The 17,034-nt window shown below is 39.3% G+C and overlaps 1 protein-coding gene across 3 annotated transcripts; it reads right to left on the minus strand.

Moving 5' to 3' along the window:
- Nucleotides 1-6,810: 6,810 nt before the first annotated feature.
- LOC142761132 (T-box transcription factor T-like) lies at nt 6,811-13,271 on the minus strand. 3 transcript variants are annotated; one of them, XM_075864329.1, is made up of 8 exons: nt 13,066-13,271; nt 10,941-11,205; nt 10,686-10,820; nt 10,177-10,238; nt 8,836-8,894; nt 8,527-8,700; nt 7,939-8,071; nt 6,811-7,309 (listed from the first exon to the last, which is right to left on the minus strand). In XM_075864329.1, the coding sequence occupies exons 1-8, from the start codon at nt 13,269-13,271 to the stop codon at nt 7,045-7,047; spliced, it is 1,299 nt and encodes a 432-aa protein (XP_075720444.1). In that variant the 3' UTR covers nt 6,811-7,044. The 3 variants fall into 3 exon arrangements, with proteins under 3 accessions (XP_075720444.1, XP_075720443.1, XP_075720445.1); XM_075864328.1 differs by having other exon boundaries at nt 8,527-8,703; XM_075864330.1 differs by lacking the exon at nt 8,527-8,700.
- Nucleotides 13,272-17,034: the final 3,763 nt, after the last annotated feature.

Raw genomic sequence — 17,034 nt, forward strand, 5'->3', positions numbered from 1 at the left:
ACACTATTTATTTATTATTTCTTACTACACCTCCCATGCACCACATACCACTCCCCACAAGACTAGTGGGAGTGGCTATTATTATTTAAAGCACCTGCTCACTCGCCTTCATCAGCATTTCTGACTTGGCTGTGTCCATTTGTAAGTATGGCCTTTTTCGGTGTTTTTGCTTAAATGTCCTTGTTTTTATCTGTTTTTGTCTGTACATCAGGAGCTTTTCGCTCCAGTTAGGGACTCGCAAGTCTGGGGATCCTTGTCGTGGATTGCGAGCTTGCGTCCTTTTGGCCAAAATGATCACTAATACCCCAGGTATTTTTCATTATTACTTATATTCGCTTCTTTTGGACACAGCCAGGTCTTTGATGCTGGGAGAGCATGGTGTGTTGTTGTTTGGCCTAGCAAGCAGGGTAGCCCGCTCTATGAATTATCAAGGCGTCACAAATAGGCTTCTACCTGGCTAGACATGTTGCGCCTCATGACTTACACACTATCCCTCCATGTTTCACACACTTGCATCCCATTATTCATTTATTTTTTAGGCACTTTACTCATTACTGCCCCCTATATTTCACTTACATTATTACACTTGCACATACACTATTTATTTATTATTTCTTACTACACCTCCCATGCACCACATACCACTCCCCTCAAGACTAGTGGGAGTGGCTATTATTATTTAAAGCACCTGCTCACTCGCCTTCATCAGCATTTCTGACTTGGCTGTGTCCATTTGTAAGTATGGCCTTTTTCGGTGTTTTTGCTTAAATGTCCTTGTTTTTATCTGTTTTTGTCTTTAAATGGGTTGTCTGCTATTTGCAATCCCTACTTTTTAGACGGGTTTCTTAGCGCAAGAAGATTGTGGTTGGAACTGTTCAACTCTGTGGCAACAATTCTGGGATGTATTTACTGCTGGGCTCTGTGGTGCTTCAGCTGCATGTATGAGCAGTGCTCTGTGCGTGCAAAGTTTCACCTCCAATATGGTGTCAAAGAAGATATAATGCACAGGATTCACCCTTAACCCCTTACCCCTTCCCGTCGTAAACAACTTTCAGCTTTTCATTTTCGTTTTTTCCTCCCCACTTTCCAGAAGCCATAACGTCTTTATTTTTCCGTCTATATAGTCCTATGAGGGCTTGATTTTTGCGGGACTAGTTGTAGTTTTTCGTAGCACCATTTATTTTGCCGTATAATGTACTAGGAAACGGGAAAAAAATTATTTTTGGTGTAGAAAATGAAAAAAACAGCGAATCCTCCATGGTTTTTTGCGCGTTGTTTTTACGGAATTCACTGTGCAATTAAAATAACATGTTAACTTTATTCTGTGGGTCAATACGATTATGGCGATACCAAATATATATAGTTTTTTCTATATTTTACTACTTTTACATGTAAAAACCTAAGTGTAAAAAAGAATTTATCCTGTGTCGGAAAATTCCGAGAGCCATAACTTTTTTATTTTCCGTCGATTAAGTGGTATGAGGGCTTATTATTTGCGGCATAAGCTGTAGTTTTTAATAATACCATCTTGGTGTAAATGCGACGGTTTGATCACTTTTTATTTCATTTTTGTGGGAGATTAGGTGACCAAAAAAATAGACATTCTGGCGTTTACAATTTTTCATTTTTTTACGGCGTTCACCGTGCGGGTTAAATAATGATATATTGTAATAGCTCATACTTTTACAGACGCGGCGATACCAATTATGTTTATTTTTTTTTTTTTTTACTATGCTCTAGGGGGAAAATGGGAAAAGGGTTTTCCCTAGGGGACTTCAACCAGCGATCGTTAGATCGCTTGTACGATATACTGCAATACTAATGTATTGCAGTATATCGTGATTCTGACATGCACCTATTAAGCCCTGCCGGAGGCAAGGCTTAATAGGTGTACAAAGATGGCGGACCTGGGGGCGTTCATTAAGCCCCCAGGCAGCCATAGCAACCATCGCCTCCCCCTCGATTGCATTTCTGACTTGGCTGTGTCCATTTGTAAGTATGGCCTTTTTCGGTGTTTTTGCTTAAATGTCCTTGTTTTTATCTGTTTTTGTCTTTAAATGGGTTGTCTGCTATTTGCAATCCCTACTTTTTAGACGGGTTTCTTAGCGCAAGAAGATTGTGGTTGGAACTGTTCAACTCTGTGGCAACAATTCTGGGATGTATTTACTGCTGGGCTCTGTGGTGCTTCAGCTGCATGTATGAGCAGTGCTCTGTGCGTGCAAAGTTTCACCTCCAATATGGTGTCAAAGAAGATATAATGCACAGGATTCACCCTTAACCCCTTACCCCTTCCCGTCGTAAACAACTTTCAGCTTTTCATTTTCGTTTTTTCCTCCCCACTTTCCAGAAGCCATAACGTCTTTATTTTTCCGTCTATATAGTCCTATGAGGGCTTGATTTTTGCGGGACTAGTTGTAGTTTTTCGTAGCACCATTTATTTTGCCGTATAATGTACTAGGAAACGGGAAAAAAATTATTTTTGGTGTAGAAAATGAAAAAAACAGCGAATCCTCCATGGTTTTTTGCGCGTTGTTTTTACGGAATTCACTGTGCAATTAAAATAACATGTTAACTTTATTCTGTGGGTCAATACGATTATGGCGATACCAAATATATATAGTTTTTTCTATATTTTACTACTTTTACATGTAAAAACCTAAGTGTAAAAAAGAATTTATCCTGTGTCGGAAAATTCCGAGAGCCATAACTTTTTTATTTTCCGTCGATTAAGTGGTATGAGGGCTTATTATTTGCGGCATAAGCTGTAGTTTTTAATAATACCATCTTGGTGTAAATGCGACGGTTTGATCACTTTTTATTTCATTTTTGTGGGAGATTAGGTGACCAAAAAAATAGACATTCTGGCGTTTACAATTTTTCATTTTTTTACGGCGTTCACCGTGCGGGTTAAATAATGATATATTGTAATAGCTCATACTTTTACAGACGCGGCGATACCAATTATGTTTATTTTTTTTTTTTTTTACTATGCTCTAGGGGGAAAATGGGAAAAGGGTTTTCCCTAGGGGACTTCAACCAGCGATCGTTAGATCGCTTGTACGATATACTGCAATACTAATGTATTGCAGTATATCGTGATTCTGACATGCACCTATTAAGCCCTGCCGGAGGCAAGGCTTAATAGGTGTACAAAGATGGCGGACCTGGGGGCGTTCATTAAGCCCCCAGGCAGCCATAGCAACCATCGCCTCCCCCTCGATTGCGTTGCGGGGGGTGCGATGAGCTATTAGAAAGGGTCGCCCCCCTCATTCTGACGATTTAAATGCTGCGGTCAGTATTGACCTCAGCATTTAACGAGTTAAACTAGCGGGATCGCGCTCGAGCGCGAAGCCGCTAGTTACTCTGAAGTGTCGGCTGTAACATACAGCCGACACCGTCATCGTATGGAGCAAGCTCACTGCGTGAGCCCGCTCCATACTTCCCCTACCCGATTTTGGCGTATGGATACGTCAAATGTCGGGAAGGGGTTAAAGATGAATCGTATGCTCTTTATTTGCAGCTTCAGAGACAGGTTTCAAATGGAAGACATGCACATATCAGTCGGCCTACTGCTGATGGCCTTGAGAAAGCATCTGGGGGACGTGAAATGGCCGAAGGCCGACTGCTATGTGCATTTCTCCCATTTGAAACCTCCCCCTGAATCTGCAAATAAAGAGTAGCGATTGATCTTCAAGGGTGAGTGCCGAGCATTATTTCTTGAAAATAAGCTGATCACAAGGTGTCCCGCTACTAAGACCCCAGCGATCAGCTATAATCTGAGGGCAAAGCTGGCAGTATGCATTCAATTTCCCTGCAGCGCCACCATGGGGTAAATTAAGCTTTACCCATTCAAATCAGTAGGTTGCATGAATAATGCTTTGGTCAAGAGATGAGGATCCTGAACAGATATTCATATAGAGAGGGGCTCTATTAACTTAAAATTTCCTAATAGAGTATATGCAAATGGGTTTTCTAAACCAGACAACTGCTTTAAGTCAAACCTTTCTGACACTGCAAAATTTAGAACTACATGTAGTGTCAAAGCTTCTACACTGACTATTCAAGTCTTGTTTTTTATACTATAAAAAAAATTTTGGCCTTTAAATGGAGTCTGACTTTTCAAACAACTCATGCTAATCTAATAGTATACCTGATATAAATCAACTTTGTAATGTACATACTGGTAAAATTTAGTAGCTTTATCGATTCAAATGAAGTGTGGCATTACTGCCACTAGGTGTCTCCCCTCATGTACCTGCTATCCACCCCCTGTTGTCAAGCAATCTCCGTTCCTGGTTACAAAAAGGAATTGACAGGTTGTGTGAGGTGGGGGGGGGGTGTCTCTTCACTACCTGTCCATACAAGGCTATGGAGAGGGGAGGAGGCAGGACCACAGAGTGTGTGAGTCAGCAACAGATTCTGCATACACGTCTATGGAGAGGGGAGGTGAGCATGGGTAGGAAGCAGGAACAGAGTGAGAGAGACACAGGCTGCTGGTAAGATCACCACAGTGCTGGATTCTCCGCTACTGTAGTGGTGTATAGTGTCCTCCACGCTGCTGCAGCTTTTTTATATATATATATATATATATATATGTGTGTGTCTGTGTGTGTGTGTGTGTGTGTGTGTGTGTGTGTGTGTGTATATGATAGGTAGTTATAGGAGAGCAGGATTCTCCTCTTCTATGTGTGCAGCGTTCAGAAGACATGGTAGCAGGTAGCTGCACCCACAAGCTCAAGGATAACTAACAGTTAGAGATAGAGCCTGCAGAGGGGAAAACTGATAAAAATGCAGAATAAAAGTCATATAATGACCAGAAATAGTGTTATTCCTCATGTTCACACATATGACAGCTTAGGCTGTGTTCACATCAGCGTTTCTTTCCGCTGAGGGGTTCCGTCTGAGGTTTTTTCCGTCGGGTTAACCCCTTAACGGAAAGGCAAACTGAAACGTTAGCTTCCGTTTCCCTCACCATTGAACTCAATGGTGACGGAAACCGAGCTAATGGTTTCCGTTTGTCACCGTTGTGACAGGGTTCCATCATTTTGACAGAATCAATAGCGCAGTCAACTGAAACCTCCGACTGAACCCCTCAACGGAACGGCAACGCTGATGTGAACTGGCCCTTATTCTCAAAAGTCACGTGAAACGTTAGGTAAGCTTTAAGCTTGTCCTATAGTTGAGAATGAGAAATAATTTACTGGCACATTACAATGTGCTTCCTTCATGTTTTCTTTTTATCTGATTGTCATTCAGCATACATTAACATATGTACAGAAATACAAAGAAAACTTTGACATTGCATAAAGTATAAATACAATACCTAAGTCAGTTGCACTGACAAACAAAACACTGAATAATTACACTGAAAACACACAAATGTTACAACATAGAACAAACGGTAACAAAAATGAATGTAACATTTACAATGTAAAAGCATAATTACATAATCTCTGAAAATCTTATGCTGTACAATGACCATCTAATCTATTTGTTTTTACTATCAATCTGTTTTATTTGTTATAGGGAATACTGAGAGGGGAAAAAGTAAAGTGGAGTAGAGACAAATTTTGAACTCTGAGGCCGAATTCACACGTTGCGTATTATGTGTGGTTTTGTGGCAAAACTGCAGCGTAATACAGTACCAGAAAAGTCTATGTGATTTCAGGCAATCTCATGTCCACACCGCAGTATTTTTGGGGACGTAAATTGACCCGCGGTGTGTATTTTCGAAACTGCAGCGTGTCAATTTATCTTGCGATCCTGTTTGCGAATTCTATCCCTGTAGTTTAATGAAAAACGCAGCAAAACCTGCCGCATGAAAACACAGCTATTTACGCAGCAAAACATAAAAACTGCACCGAAAAACGCTTTCTGTGCGTATGGGTTTTCTGCGTATTTTCCACAGCAAAATATGCAACGTGTTCATGTAGCCTAAGACTATATGCACACGTTACGTAATTTGGTGCAGAAAATCCACATCAAAACCGCAGGTAAACGCAGGTAATTCCTCAGGTAACATCTGCACATAATAGTGTATTTTTTTGGTACATTTTTAAGTGCGGTTTTTACATTTTGATGCGGAAATAGGTGCCTTTTTATGCTGCAGATTTTGGTGCATCTTTTTAATAAACTTTTAGATGCAATTCTCAATTGGAGGCGCAAGGTAAATTGACATTCTGCAAACTTTAAAATATACACTTTACATGCGGAAAAATTCTCCAAAGTGTAGATGACATTACATGAAGTCTCATTTACTTTGCTGGTACTGTATTACGTTGCGGATTTGCCGCAGGAAAAAAAGAGCAGGAAATCCGCACGTAATACGCAACGTGTGCATTTGGCCTTACAGTTACATATTAAAAGCATTGGTGTAACTTGAAGCTCCTTGGCCATAATGCAAAATCTATAACAGGACTCCCAACTATCAAGCATCATTTATAGTACTGGTGTCCTCATAGCAGAAAGAGGGGTCTTGTGTGCCCCCTCAGGCTTCAGGGTCCAGGTGCAATTGCAACTTCTTCACCCCATATAGTTACACCCCGAATACAGGTTTCTTACTCACCGATTTGTGGAGTTGCTAGAAATAAGACATTTCATAAGACATTTTGGTTTACACTTATTAAATAAATAGTTGTAGTATCTTGAGATTTTTTTTAATTAGAGGTCAATAAAAAAAAATCTCACTTCAGTAAATAAATAATTTTTAGTACACGACCTATATCTCTCTGGGTCTGTAAAGCAATATGTTGTAGTTGCATTCATTGTATGAAATCTACAAAGCAATAAAGGAAATACAAAATGGGCATGTGAAACCTGAACACAGAAGAAGAGTCACATTGGTTTCAGTCTTTATATACAGTAGGTTTACAGGTCCTCACTGAAAAATCTGTATTTTGACTGCCCATCTATATCACTGTCTACAACATGGTTCTGTACTTCAAAAAAGAATACAGTGCCTGAGTTCTCCAAGTCCTCCACTGGCCTTGAAGAACCATGTCATAATACATGGCTGTTTCTCATACAGTCATATAAGGTGTTACTTTATATTGAAGTTGGTGGAACTGGTGTCCATGGTGATAACCTAGAATGGCTTGTGACTTCATATTGATTGTCTACAATATCTGTAGTTGCCCCTTGATCATATAATGGGGAACCTGATGATGGTGAGGGTACTCCATGTGAAAGAGATGAGTAATGAGCTGTAGATCCTCTTAAGTACTGTGAACCTAATCCATTGGAAATTCCTCCAGACTGAGACATTGGAGTGATGGTGCTGTTGCTCACAGACCACAAGTTTGGATACTGACTGCAAAATAAAATTGTTACCATTAGCAATTTATTCAGGACATTGCATCATATGGCAATAGTTGTAATTACAGTCTTATAAATGACTATATTGACATATTATATTCTCTACTGTAAGGGTGTTAGAATTCGAATAGACTTCCATGACCATGCATGACCATATAAGAGCACATGCCAGCATGCCAGTGGTCATATACAGGTTCTAAAGGCTAGTATTTCTTTTTCTCATATTTAACAATAGAGACATAATTTACAATTTTATTTACAAAGAAATATTATTAAATATAATGCTCGCCAATATAATTCTGCAATTCTTGAGTTGTGATTAGAAATGCGTAAGGGTGAGCACTCTGAAAAATATGTAGAGTCCCCAATGTAGGATAAAAGCAAAAAGTATTTAATGCACACAAGAGAAAAAGAAGATACACAGCAAAGTTCACATCAAAAGAGTAAATAAACAAAATGAAGAAAAAGCTTACATATGAGTGTTGAAAGCGTAAAAATGGTTCTCACTGGGGGAGGATCCAAGATATAATGCATAGTATACATATATAATTAGGGTAACTAATAAAAATGTGTTACAGAAAGGTTAAAATGGGAATGATAGATAGATAGATAGATAGATATTACCTGGAAGCATTTGAGGTTCCTGTGGTGTGGGTCATTGGGAGCATTCCTGTATGAGTAGGCATCTGAAGGCTAGACCAGTTATCATGCGACTGGAGCACAGACAGACAGGAAGAAGAGTTATCTTGTATAGTTGCTAAAAATCAGGAGGGGGGAAAAATAGTCAGCAAAGAAACAAATAGCACAAAACATACAAACTAGGGATAATTTTATATCAAGTCAGTTAACCTATGAATATTTGTGTGATCTATTTTTTTTTGCGTGTGTGTGAGAAAACCGGAGTACTGAAGGGACACCCAAATAAATACAGGGGAATGTTGTCCATGGTCAAATTCGAATCAAGGACCCCAGTGCCTACTGACTTGTATAGGCTGGTTGCCTAGGTTTATATTACATTAGACATCAGATTGGCAGGTTCTACTTGTCTAAATAAATACTCTTAAATATGGTGTAAATAACCAAAACAGATCTAATAAACCATTGCTTAAACAAGAATATATTTAATATGTGAAAGAGAATTGTAAAGTGTGGTTCCCTTAAATAATCATTAAATGAAAATAAATTGTACCCTCTTCTATCTTGGGAACTCACTTGGGGAATTGTTTCTGTGAGAGTATGGATTTGGATATGGAGCTGTCCGGTGATTTCGCAGAGAGGCGTATCGATCACAGCCATGAGGAGAAGACAGGGCTATCGGTCCCCCAAATTGAGAATGAGGATTTGCAGGAGAGCATAATGACCCAGTGCCAGGAATGAGCCAGCTACCTACTAAAGTAACAAATAAATGAATTATTTAAATGTGAACATTCCTATAAAATTTAATACATAGAGCTGAACATTCAGTATATATAGTCATAAAATGTATCCTCTTGCTCAGAGCTAATGTATAATACAACTTACTTTGTGAGTAACCTTGCTGACCATCTATGGCTTCCTCCAGAAGTTCTTTGTGGTCACTTCTGAGAACAGAAAAAAATGTTTTTAGAATTTATATTTTTACAAAGCATCACAAATCCAGTACCATGGTTTACAACATATTCTTAAAGAGGTTTCACTGGGGTTCACTGGGACATGGCATCATTATGTGATTGATGTCGGTCAGACTACTGGTATCACCACTAATAATCAGAATACAGGGCCTGCTGCACTGGTGAGAAAATAGATAAGGCTTTGTTCATACGCTTAACCAAAAACTAGTATTCAAGGGAAAACATCTCCTGATTTTCAGTCGTTTTTTAATCAAACAAGTGTTTTTCGCAGCGTTTTTTACAGAAGTTTTTGGAGCTGTTTTTCTATGGAGTCAATGAAAAACGTCTCCAAAAACGTCTCAAGAAGTGCCATGCACTTCTTTTTACGGGGTGTCTTTTTACGCTCTGTTATTTGAAAATGAGGTGTATAAAAACGCCCTGTCGGGCAGATGTTTGTAGGCGTTCTGCTTCCGATTTTTCAGCCATTTTTCAGTCCATTTACGGCCCGAAAATTGGCCGAAAATAGCCCGTGTGAACATACCCTAAGGGTTATACCAATACTTCCCACAGTCATCTCTATTTTTTATTTTTTTGTACTCTACCAAACACACCTGTACAGCAGCTGTTTTAGGAATAATACATTCCTCTGGGCTCTGTTTCTGGGTGACTTTTTTTATTGTTAGTGTTGCCTTTTGTTGACTAGCAGGGTGAATGTCCAGGCAGATGCTGCACATAAATGAACTGTTAGCTGCTCTACCACTGACACAATTGAGTGAGTGTTTAGAGAGAATAGGGATATGAGTCACAGAGGGAAGAATAGGAAGAATGCACGACCCCCAGTAGAAGTGGCATGTCCTCACGTTCATGCCGCAAGGCCATACGAGTAGAAAAATTCGTTATAATATAAAAATATACAGAACTGGACTGAACTTACTAGTCCACACTTCTATGTCACATTACTCATAAGTATCCTGTTATGTGCCTTCATTGTCTTACTCCCTCACTATAGTATATGCATCTGGATATGTTGTTTGTCTCGAGATGGTTCTTGATGGCATGGTTTGTTTCACTTTTGTCTCTGTTTTTTATGTCAAAATAAAATTTCTAGAATTTTGAAAATATACAGAACTGGAGAAAAAAATATTCAGCCTTTGTTCAAACTGCCCAAAATGTGGAAGTATTAGGAGTAATAAAGTAATTCAAGCTGTTACAAATATGGATTGTGTTTCTGATATATGCCCCAAATCCGTACAGAATGAAATAAATGCCATACCTCTCTTTAGCATCCAGAAAAGCCTTGGCGAAGGGATTGTGCTTTATTTTAAGAGCGGTAATCTAAAATAAACAAAGAAATTATAAGCACAGACATTAAATAAAAAAAATATATAAAACATCTCTTAATACATAAAGAATATTTACCCCACCTGAATAATATCTATAACCTGTAATCTATATTCTCCCACAGCTTATATGGTTAATATCTGAGTGCTGTAGTGTATTATACTATGGAACAGTCCTGGTTGAAACTGACATTAAACATTCCATACACACAGGCAAACACAATGTAAAGTGTTAAATATATGAAAACTGCCTCAGAGGACAACTGTCTAGGTTGTCCATAGCAACTAGTCTCCAGCCTTCATCTAAACTGCAGTGGAAAAATTAATGTGGACTCTCATTAATTGCTATGGGCAGACATTTATGATGCAAAAGTGTAAATATGTAATAATAAGTTAGTAGCAGCAAAGTTCATGGGTGAAAAATATTCTCTGCGATACATACCTCCTCATTCTGGTAGGCAGTCACAGCTATGAATTGTGTCTCTGGAAAAGAGTGGCTGGTGATCATTCTTTGGGGTCCGCCAACTCTTACTATGTGAATTCTGGGCTCATATTTGTGCAATGAATTTAGCATAATCTGGAAAAATAATTAAATAATTAATAACCATCATTACAAGAAATGGCAAAGTTATGTACAGTTATTATATTAATTATTATTATTATCATTATTTTTATTATTAGTATTAAATAATGTTACCTGGCCTCCCCCATTCATTTTGTTGGTGAGTTTAACCTTACTGAAGGAAACGGTGTCTTTCATCCAATGGGCTCCAAAGTTTGGGGAGTCTGGATGAATATAGACGCAGCTCGGAGCTTGAGGCTCAGGTTTTCCTCCTGGAACCCACTCTCCATTTACATACTTCCACCGGTGGTTGTCTGCTGACACAAAATCCAGCAGGAAAGTGTACATAGCATTAGGGTCTAGTCCCGACACACTCACTTTTAGCACAGGAAACATTCGCCTAAAATACAATAAAATATGTGTAGTTATGTTGTATAGACCTAAAAAATATACATATACATTTTTTATTTAGCATTAACAGTTAATGTACTAATAGTCCTATAATGTACAGTTAAGGAAAGATTAGATCTAAAACAGTATGTATAGTCACACTAGTCAACAGTCGGCTTACCTTCTCCATGGGTGGGTGGGATCTATCGATCTGTGTCTTTTTATCCAAAGACAAATAAAGTCATTTAAAAGGTGGCGTTAGAAAGGAAATGAACTATTCTCCCCCGTTTATTTCCTTTGAGCTCAGTGTCTCCTTTTGTCTTTAATTTGGGGTCAAACAACTCATCTGTTGTGAAGTAACTTTAATTACTTTGCTACTGAAGCAAGACGGTTTATCTTTCTATACATCTTTATAGAGTGCTCAGATATACATGGACATAGGCTATAGACAGCCGGCCATATTTACCTATCAGAACCTTTTGATTGTATGTTTTTAATGTATTCATTCCATCATTATTTTATCTCCTGCTCACCCCTATTTTATGGTTAGTATGTAAAGAAATGTGTGGCTGTACCATAAATTTTTTAAAATAAAGTTAATTATAATTACCTTTTAATAAGGTACATTTCCATGCCGGTTTCATAATAATTAGGTCTCTGTGCACTTAACATTTTTACAAAACTAAGGGACAAATTAAAATGCAACAGTTTTAATAAAAAAAATTTAAAAGATCAATATATACTATGAAACAATGAATATGTAGAAATCAAGCACTGTGTTATAAGACGAAGATGTGTAATGTAAGTCTATGTCTTATTCTATGTCTAATTAGAAGTACTATCTGTATCTAACATTTACTACTGACCTTATTTCTATTGAATTAATGTTATTTTCCCCCAAAAAAATATTATTGGTGGACAGATAGAGCAATGTGAAGTCATTGTTAGGATGGATTTTTGCAATGATAACTACAATACTCAATGGGAAAATTTATTTTAAAATGATGATTTTTTTTGTTTCTGTGGGAGATAAGCCACTGCCAGAGGTATCTGACAGCGGCGTATTCCCCTCTCCCCATTGAAATAAACATGCATGCTCGGCCAATCCAAGCATGTATGTTTATTGAAGAGTTGTGAGACATACCTGTTGGCCGAATATTTGTTGAGATGACAGCTATCTCATGTGTATGGTTGGCTTTAAGCATAAAGAATGCTGATCCTTACATTTACTGTCTCGTATATTGCATTATAGCACCCTTTCAGTTTATTTTCTTTTTTATTTGTATGACTTTATATAAAATTCTAAATATATTACTAATAATTATAAAACGTAAAAATAGTTGTACTATATAGCAATAATAATAATAATAATTATTATTATTATTATTATTATTATGTTTTATAACCATTTTACTGCAGAGAAATAATCTGGTAATTAATACATCTGTGTTAACTTCCCGAATAACTAAGCATAATTTGAAGTTCAATAGTTAATGGAAATTCTGAAGAAATTTGTTTGGAGCGGAAATGCCAGAATACATGATATATAATGTAATATAAAGCACAGTATCAAATTACTTTTGTGCTTTATATTACATTATATATATCATGTATTTTAGTATTTCCTCCCCCCAAACATTGTATATGTTAATACTTTTGAAAGACACTACAAGACATTATTTCACAGTGAATTATTATTAAAAATAGGGCATGTATACAAGCAGCAATAACAGTCAACATAACAAAAAACAAGCAAAAAAACTAAACTTAGGCCTGATGTCAACATTACCAGTCTCAATATACTGTAACATTTATATTATAGTGGATAAACATTGTCAAAATATTTTTGTGACCATAGTGTAAGTCTTACCTGCCATTTTTGGTGACAATCATCTCATTGGTAAGCTCCTTGAACCTCGACCAAAGGTCTTGCTCCTCCAAAGATACTTTGAGCTCTCTTTCAGTTGGATCCCCCTTCTCACTGCCAGCTTGAAGCTCATTTTCCACTGCACTGAGAAGATGATCTACTCGGTACTGTAAATTCTTTCCACAACTCTCAGTTACACTTAAACTCATCCCACAAGTGTAGTTCCTCTGCCACAAATGAAATGTTCTCCGCAGGTCCAAAATTCTTATCAAAACACTGTCAAATTTGTGTGATCAGTAGATAATGTATTTGGAGATAGTAAATCCACTTGACCTTAGCAGCACAGGTCTATCTAATCAACATTACATTGCTTTACACTCCAATAAATAGTCATGGCCATGGTGTGGTGACATCACTAATAGAGTCAGAGAGCAGTGATTGGTTAGGGTTTCCTTTGATGTTGGTCAATAAGGAGTTTGATTGGTGTAGTCTCCACACTGTGATAATCTTCTGAAGTTAATTGCAAGTCAGATGTACTTTATGCAAATCTCCAAATGTTTGCACCTTTATCAAAGACTAGCTGCAGTGAGGAAATGGTGTGTCAGACCCAATAACAATTAAGTAAGGATAACACCTGGTCAAATTTTACATTTAAATCCTTTTTCTGAAAGTCATGGATTGCAAAGAAGACACTAAGAATATTTTATTATATGCTGTTTGATTTTTCTTTGGGCTTAACGCACTGTACAGCACGTTAATATAAATTTCTGGGCATGGACAATCAACATATACTGTACTATACTATATATACTATACTATTACTTTATATACTTTACTATTGCATCAAAAAAATTAAAGGTGTTGTAAATATACTATGGAATATAATATATTTCCAAAAGCATCCCTAACCGTGTATCTGACAGACTGCAGTTGAAGCCCGTGCCCCCAAATATCCCTGCTAAATTTTGACACACAAATATAGATCAGATTCATCACATTTTTATCACTGTTTTTGACGTTTATTTTGCTGAATAACTGTAGGAGAAAGTGATTGTATACTAAATTTATAACTGTAATTTACTAAGTAGGTCTTTTCGCATCTCTCTTAATAATGTGTGTGAAAATAGGTTTTCTGCCAGTGACTGTCTTGTATGTTGTGGGGGTGGTTTATTACTTTCTGTGAGGATCTGTGGATGGAAGGAGAAAGGTGACAATGGACAGGAAACAGTCAATGGGATATCTTTAAACATTCCAACCTCTTTACACACAAGCTGAAGATAAAAAGCAATGTAGTGTAAAACCTATAATTTTGTTTTCCATGTGAAACTGTTCTGTTAAAGCAGCAATAATTCATTTACTGTGTTTTAAATTATCTGCTAGTGGGTTTTGTTTTTATATATTGGTTTTATTATCAGTCTACATGGGAAATTTTGTATTTTTTCATGCAGGCACAGAAACTTGTTTACCATCATTCATGGTTGCAAAACAACTAATAGATTAGTATTAAAAAAAAAAAAAAAAGTAAAAACTCTGCATTCATTTCTAATGTTTAGTATTTAGTTCTAAATGTAATTCAGGTATACCCATCTCAGACATTTATGGCATATCCACAGGATATGCCATAAATGTGCGATAGATGCGGATCCCAGCTTTTGGACCCGTACCTATTTCTAGACTAGGACCCCCTGATGCTCATTTTGCTACGCTGATTCTGGATCTTCATGATAAATAAATAGAAATTAAGTAAACAGCATACCACAGTGACCTACGCTATTTCTGGAACTCGAAGCCCGCTGAGCTACACTGTTTCCAGGAACTCCCATTCACTTCTATGGAAGTTACTGAAACTGCGTAGCTAAACTCACTCTGATGTTTGCAGAAAACCCTGTGACAGAGCAAAAGGTAGGATGGGGTCAGGGGGGCCAGATTTTTGAGATTGGTGCAGGTCCTAGAGGTGGGACCCGCATATATCGGACATTAATGGCATATCCTGTGGATGGAAATACCCATTTAAATCAATGGTAGGTGTCATGTGCACAGCTCTGTATAACCTCCGAGTTGTATGCTCATCGATCATATCTGAACCTCGTCTGTCGCCCATAAACCCTGTGCTCCTCACCTATAGCGTCCATATAGCAGAAAAGGGAAGAACAATTTTTCCGGTGCATTCTTGTCGATAACGCTCTCCAAACTGGCAAACGTTTGGAGCCAATTGATGAACATCTGAGGGATTAAACCATAATGGAGCTTTTCCTCCTCCTCCTTCTTGCTCTCGACACACTTACCCTTATCGAGGTAAAAATATTTAAAGAGGGAGCAGGTAAAACATCTCCACATACTCATACTTCCATATCTTTTCCCTCACCTCCATTTTCAAATGAGCCCCCAAGTGGCCCTCAAAGCAGCCATAGACCTCCCCCTTCGCTTAGTCATCAAACCTCGCCCTGTCCACCTCCTTGTACATGTCTATCTGTACAGACACCATCACCCCCGCCTCTCTAGCCACAGACCCCAGGGACTGCACGCCCAGTGTTATGGCAGGAAGGAGGTGAAGGGAACAAGTGAGCCCTAATCTACCCACCGCCCTGTCCCTGCCTACTTGCAACGACCCGCCCTAGGCGACGGGGTACAACTTGGCGGCGGTCCCTACGCTGACCAAGTGCAAGGGGATACAAACAGGGAACAAGCAAGGGAAGGGGCAGTAGCCCACGGAACACCGTGAGGAAACGGAGTGGTGAACGAGCCAGTCAGGATCAGGATGTAGTGGAGTATACAAACGCAGAGCGCGGAGCAGGAAGCAAGCCAGGGGCAGAGCGAAGCAGGATAAGCGGGAACTGAAGCAAGGCAGAAGCACGGCAGAAGCAGGCTGGAGCAAGGCAGCAGTGGGGCCAGGAATCCAAGAAGAATAACAAGCAATGAGGAAGAGAAAACGGCAGGTATAAATGGACAGGGGGCGGAGCTAACTCCGACTGACCAGGCCGCGATAGGCTCTCCCACTCCTGAGCCTGCCACCCTGATTGGTGGGAGCCGGTGTCAGTCTAAGAGGTCTGGCCTCAGGTGTCGACTGATTAATCCTGGGAGTATCCACAGACGTAGTGCCTTGCAGATCCTTAACAGTACTCCCCCATTTATGAGGGGTCACCGGACCCTTACTAAGAGGACCCGGTTTAGTGAGGAAGAGAAGGTGGAACCTCCTGACCAATACCCCAGCGTGAACATCTCGAGCAGGTACCCAAGTCCTCTCCTCCGGCCCGTATCCTCTCCAATGGACCAGGTACTGGAGGGAGCCCTGGATCATCCTACTGTCCACAATCTTGGCCACCTCGAATTTCACCCCCTCAGGGGTGAGAACGGGAACAGGAGGTTTCCTCGAGGGGGACCAGGACGGGGAGCAGCGTTTAAGGAGGGAGGCATGAAAGACGTCGTGTATGCGAAAGGATGGGGGCAGCTCCAGAGGGAATGATACAGGGTTGAGGACTTCAATGACCTTATAAGGCCCAATAAATCGGGGAGCAAACTTCCTGGACGGGACCTTAAGGCGCAAGTTCCTAGACGACAACCACACCAGATCCCCGACGACAAACCGGGGGTTAGCAGAACGTCTTCTATCAGCCTGAATCTTTCGTACGCTCTGGGACGCCTCTAGGTTCTTCTGAACCTGGGCCCAGACTGTGCACAGTTCCCGATGAACGTCCTCTACCTCGGGATTATTGGAACAACCAGGAGAAACGGAGGAGAACCTTGGATTAAACCTGAAATTACAGAAAAACGGGGAGACCCCTGACGAGTTACTGACCCGGTTATTCAGGGAAAATTCGGCGAGGGGAAGGAATGAGACCCAATCAAATTGACAGTCAGAGATGAAACACCTTAAATATTGTTCCAGGGATTGATTAGTCCTTTCCGTTTGGCCATTAGTTTCGGGATGGAAGGCGGAGGAGAAGGACAGATCAATCTCCAACTTTTTACAAA

The sequence above is a fragment of the Rhinoderma darwinii genome, chromosome 4, assembly GCF_050947455.1.
Source record: "Rhinoderma darwinii isolate aRhiDar2 chromosome 4, aRhiDar2.hap1, whole genome shotgun sequence".
Classification (NCBI taxonomy): Eukaryota; Metazoa; Chordata; class Amphibia; order Anura; family Rhinodermatidae; genus Rhinoderma; species Rhinoderma darwinii.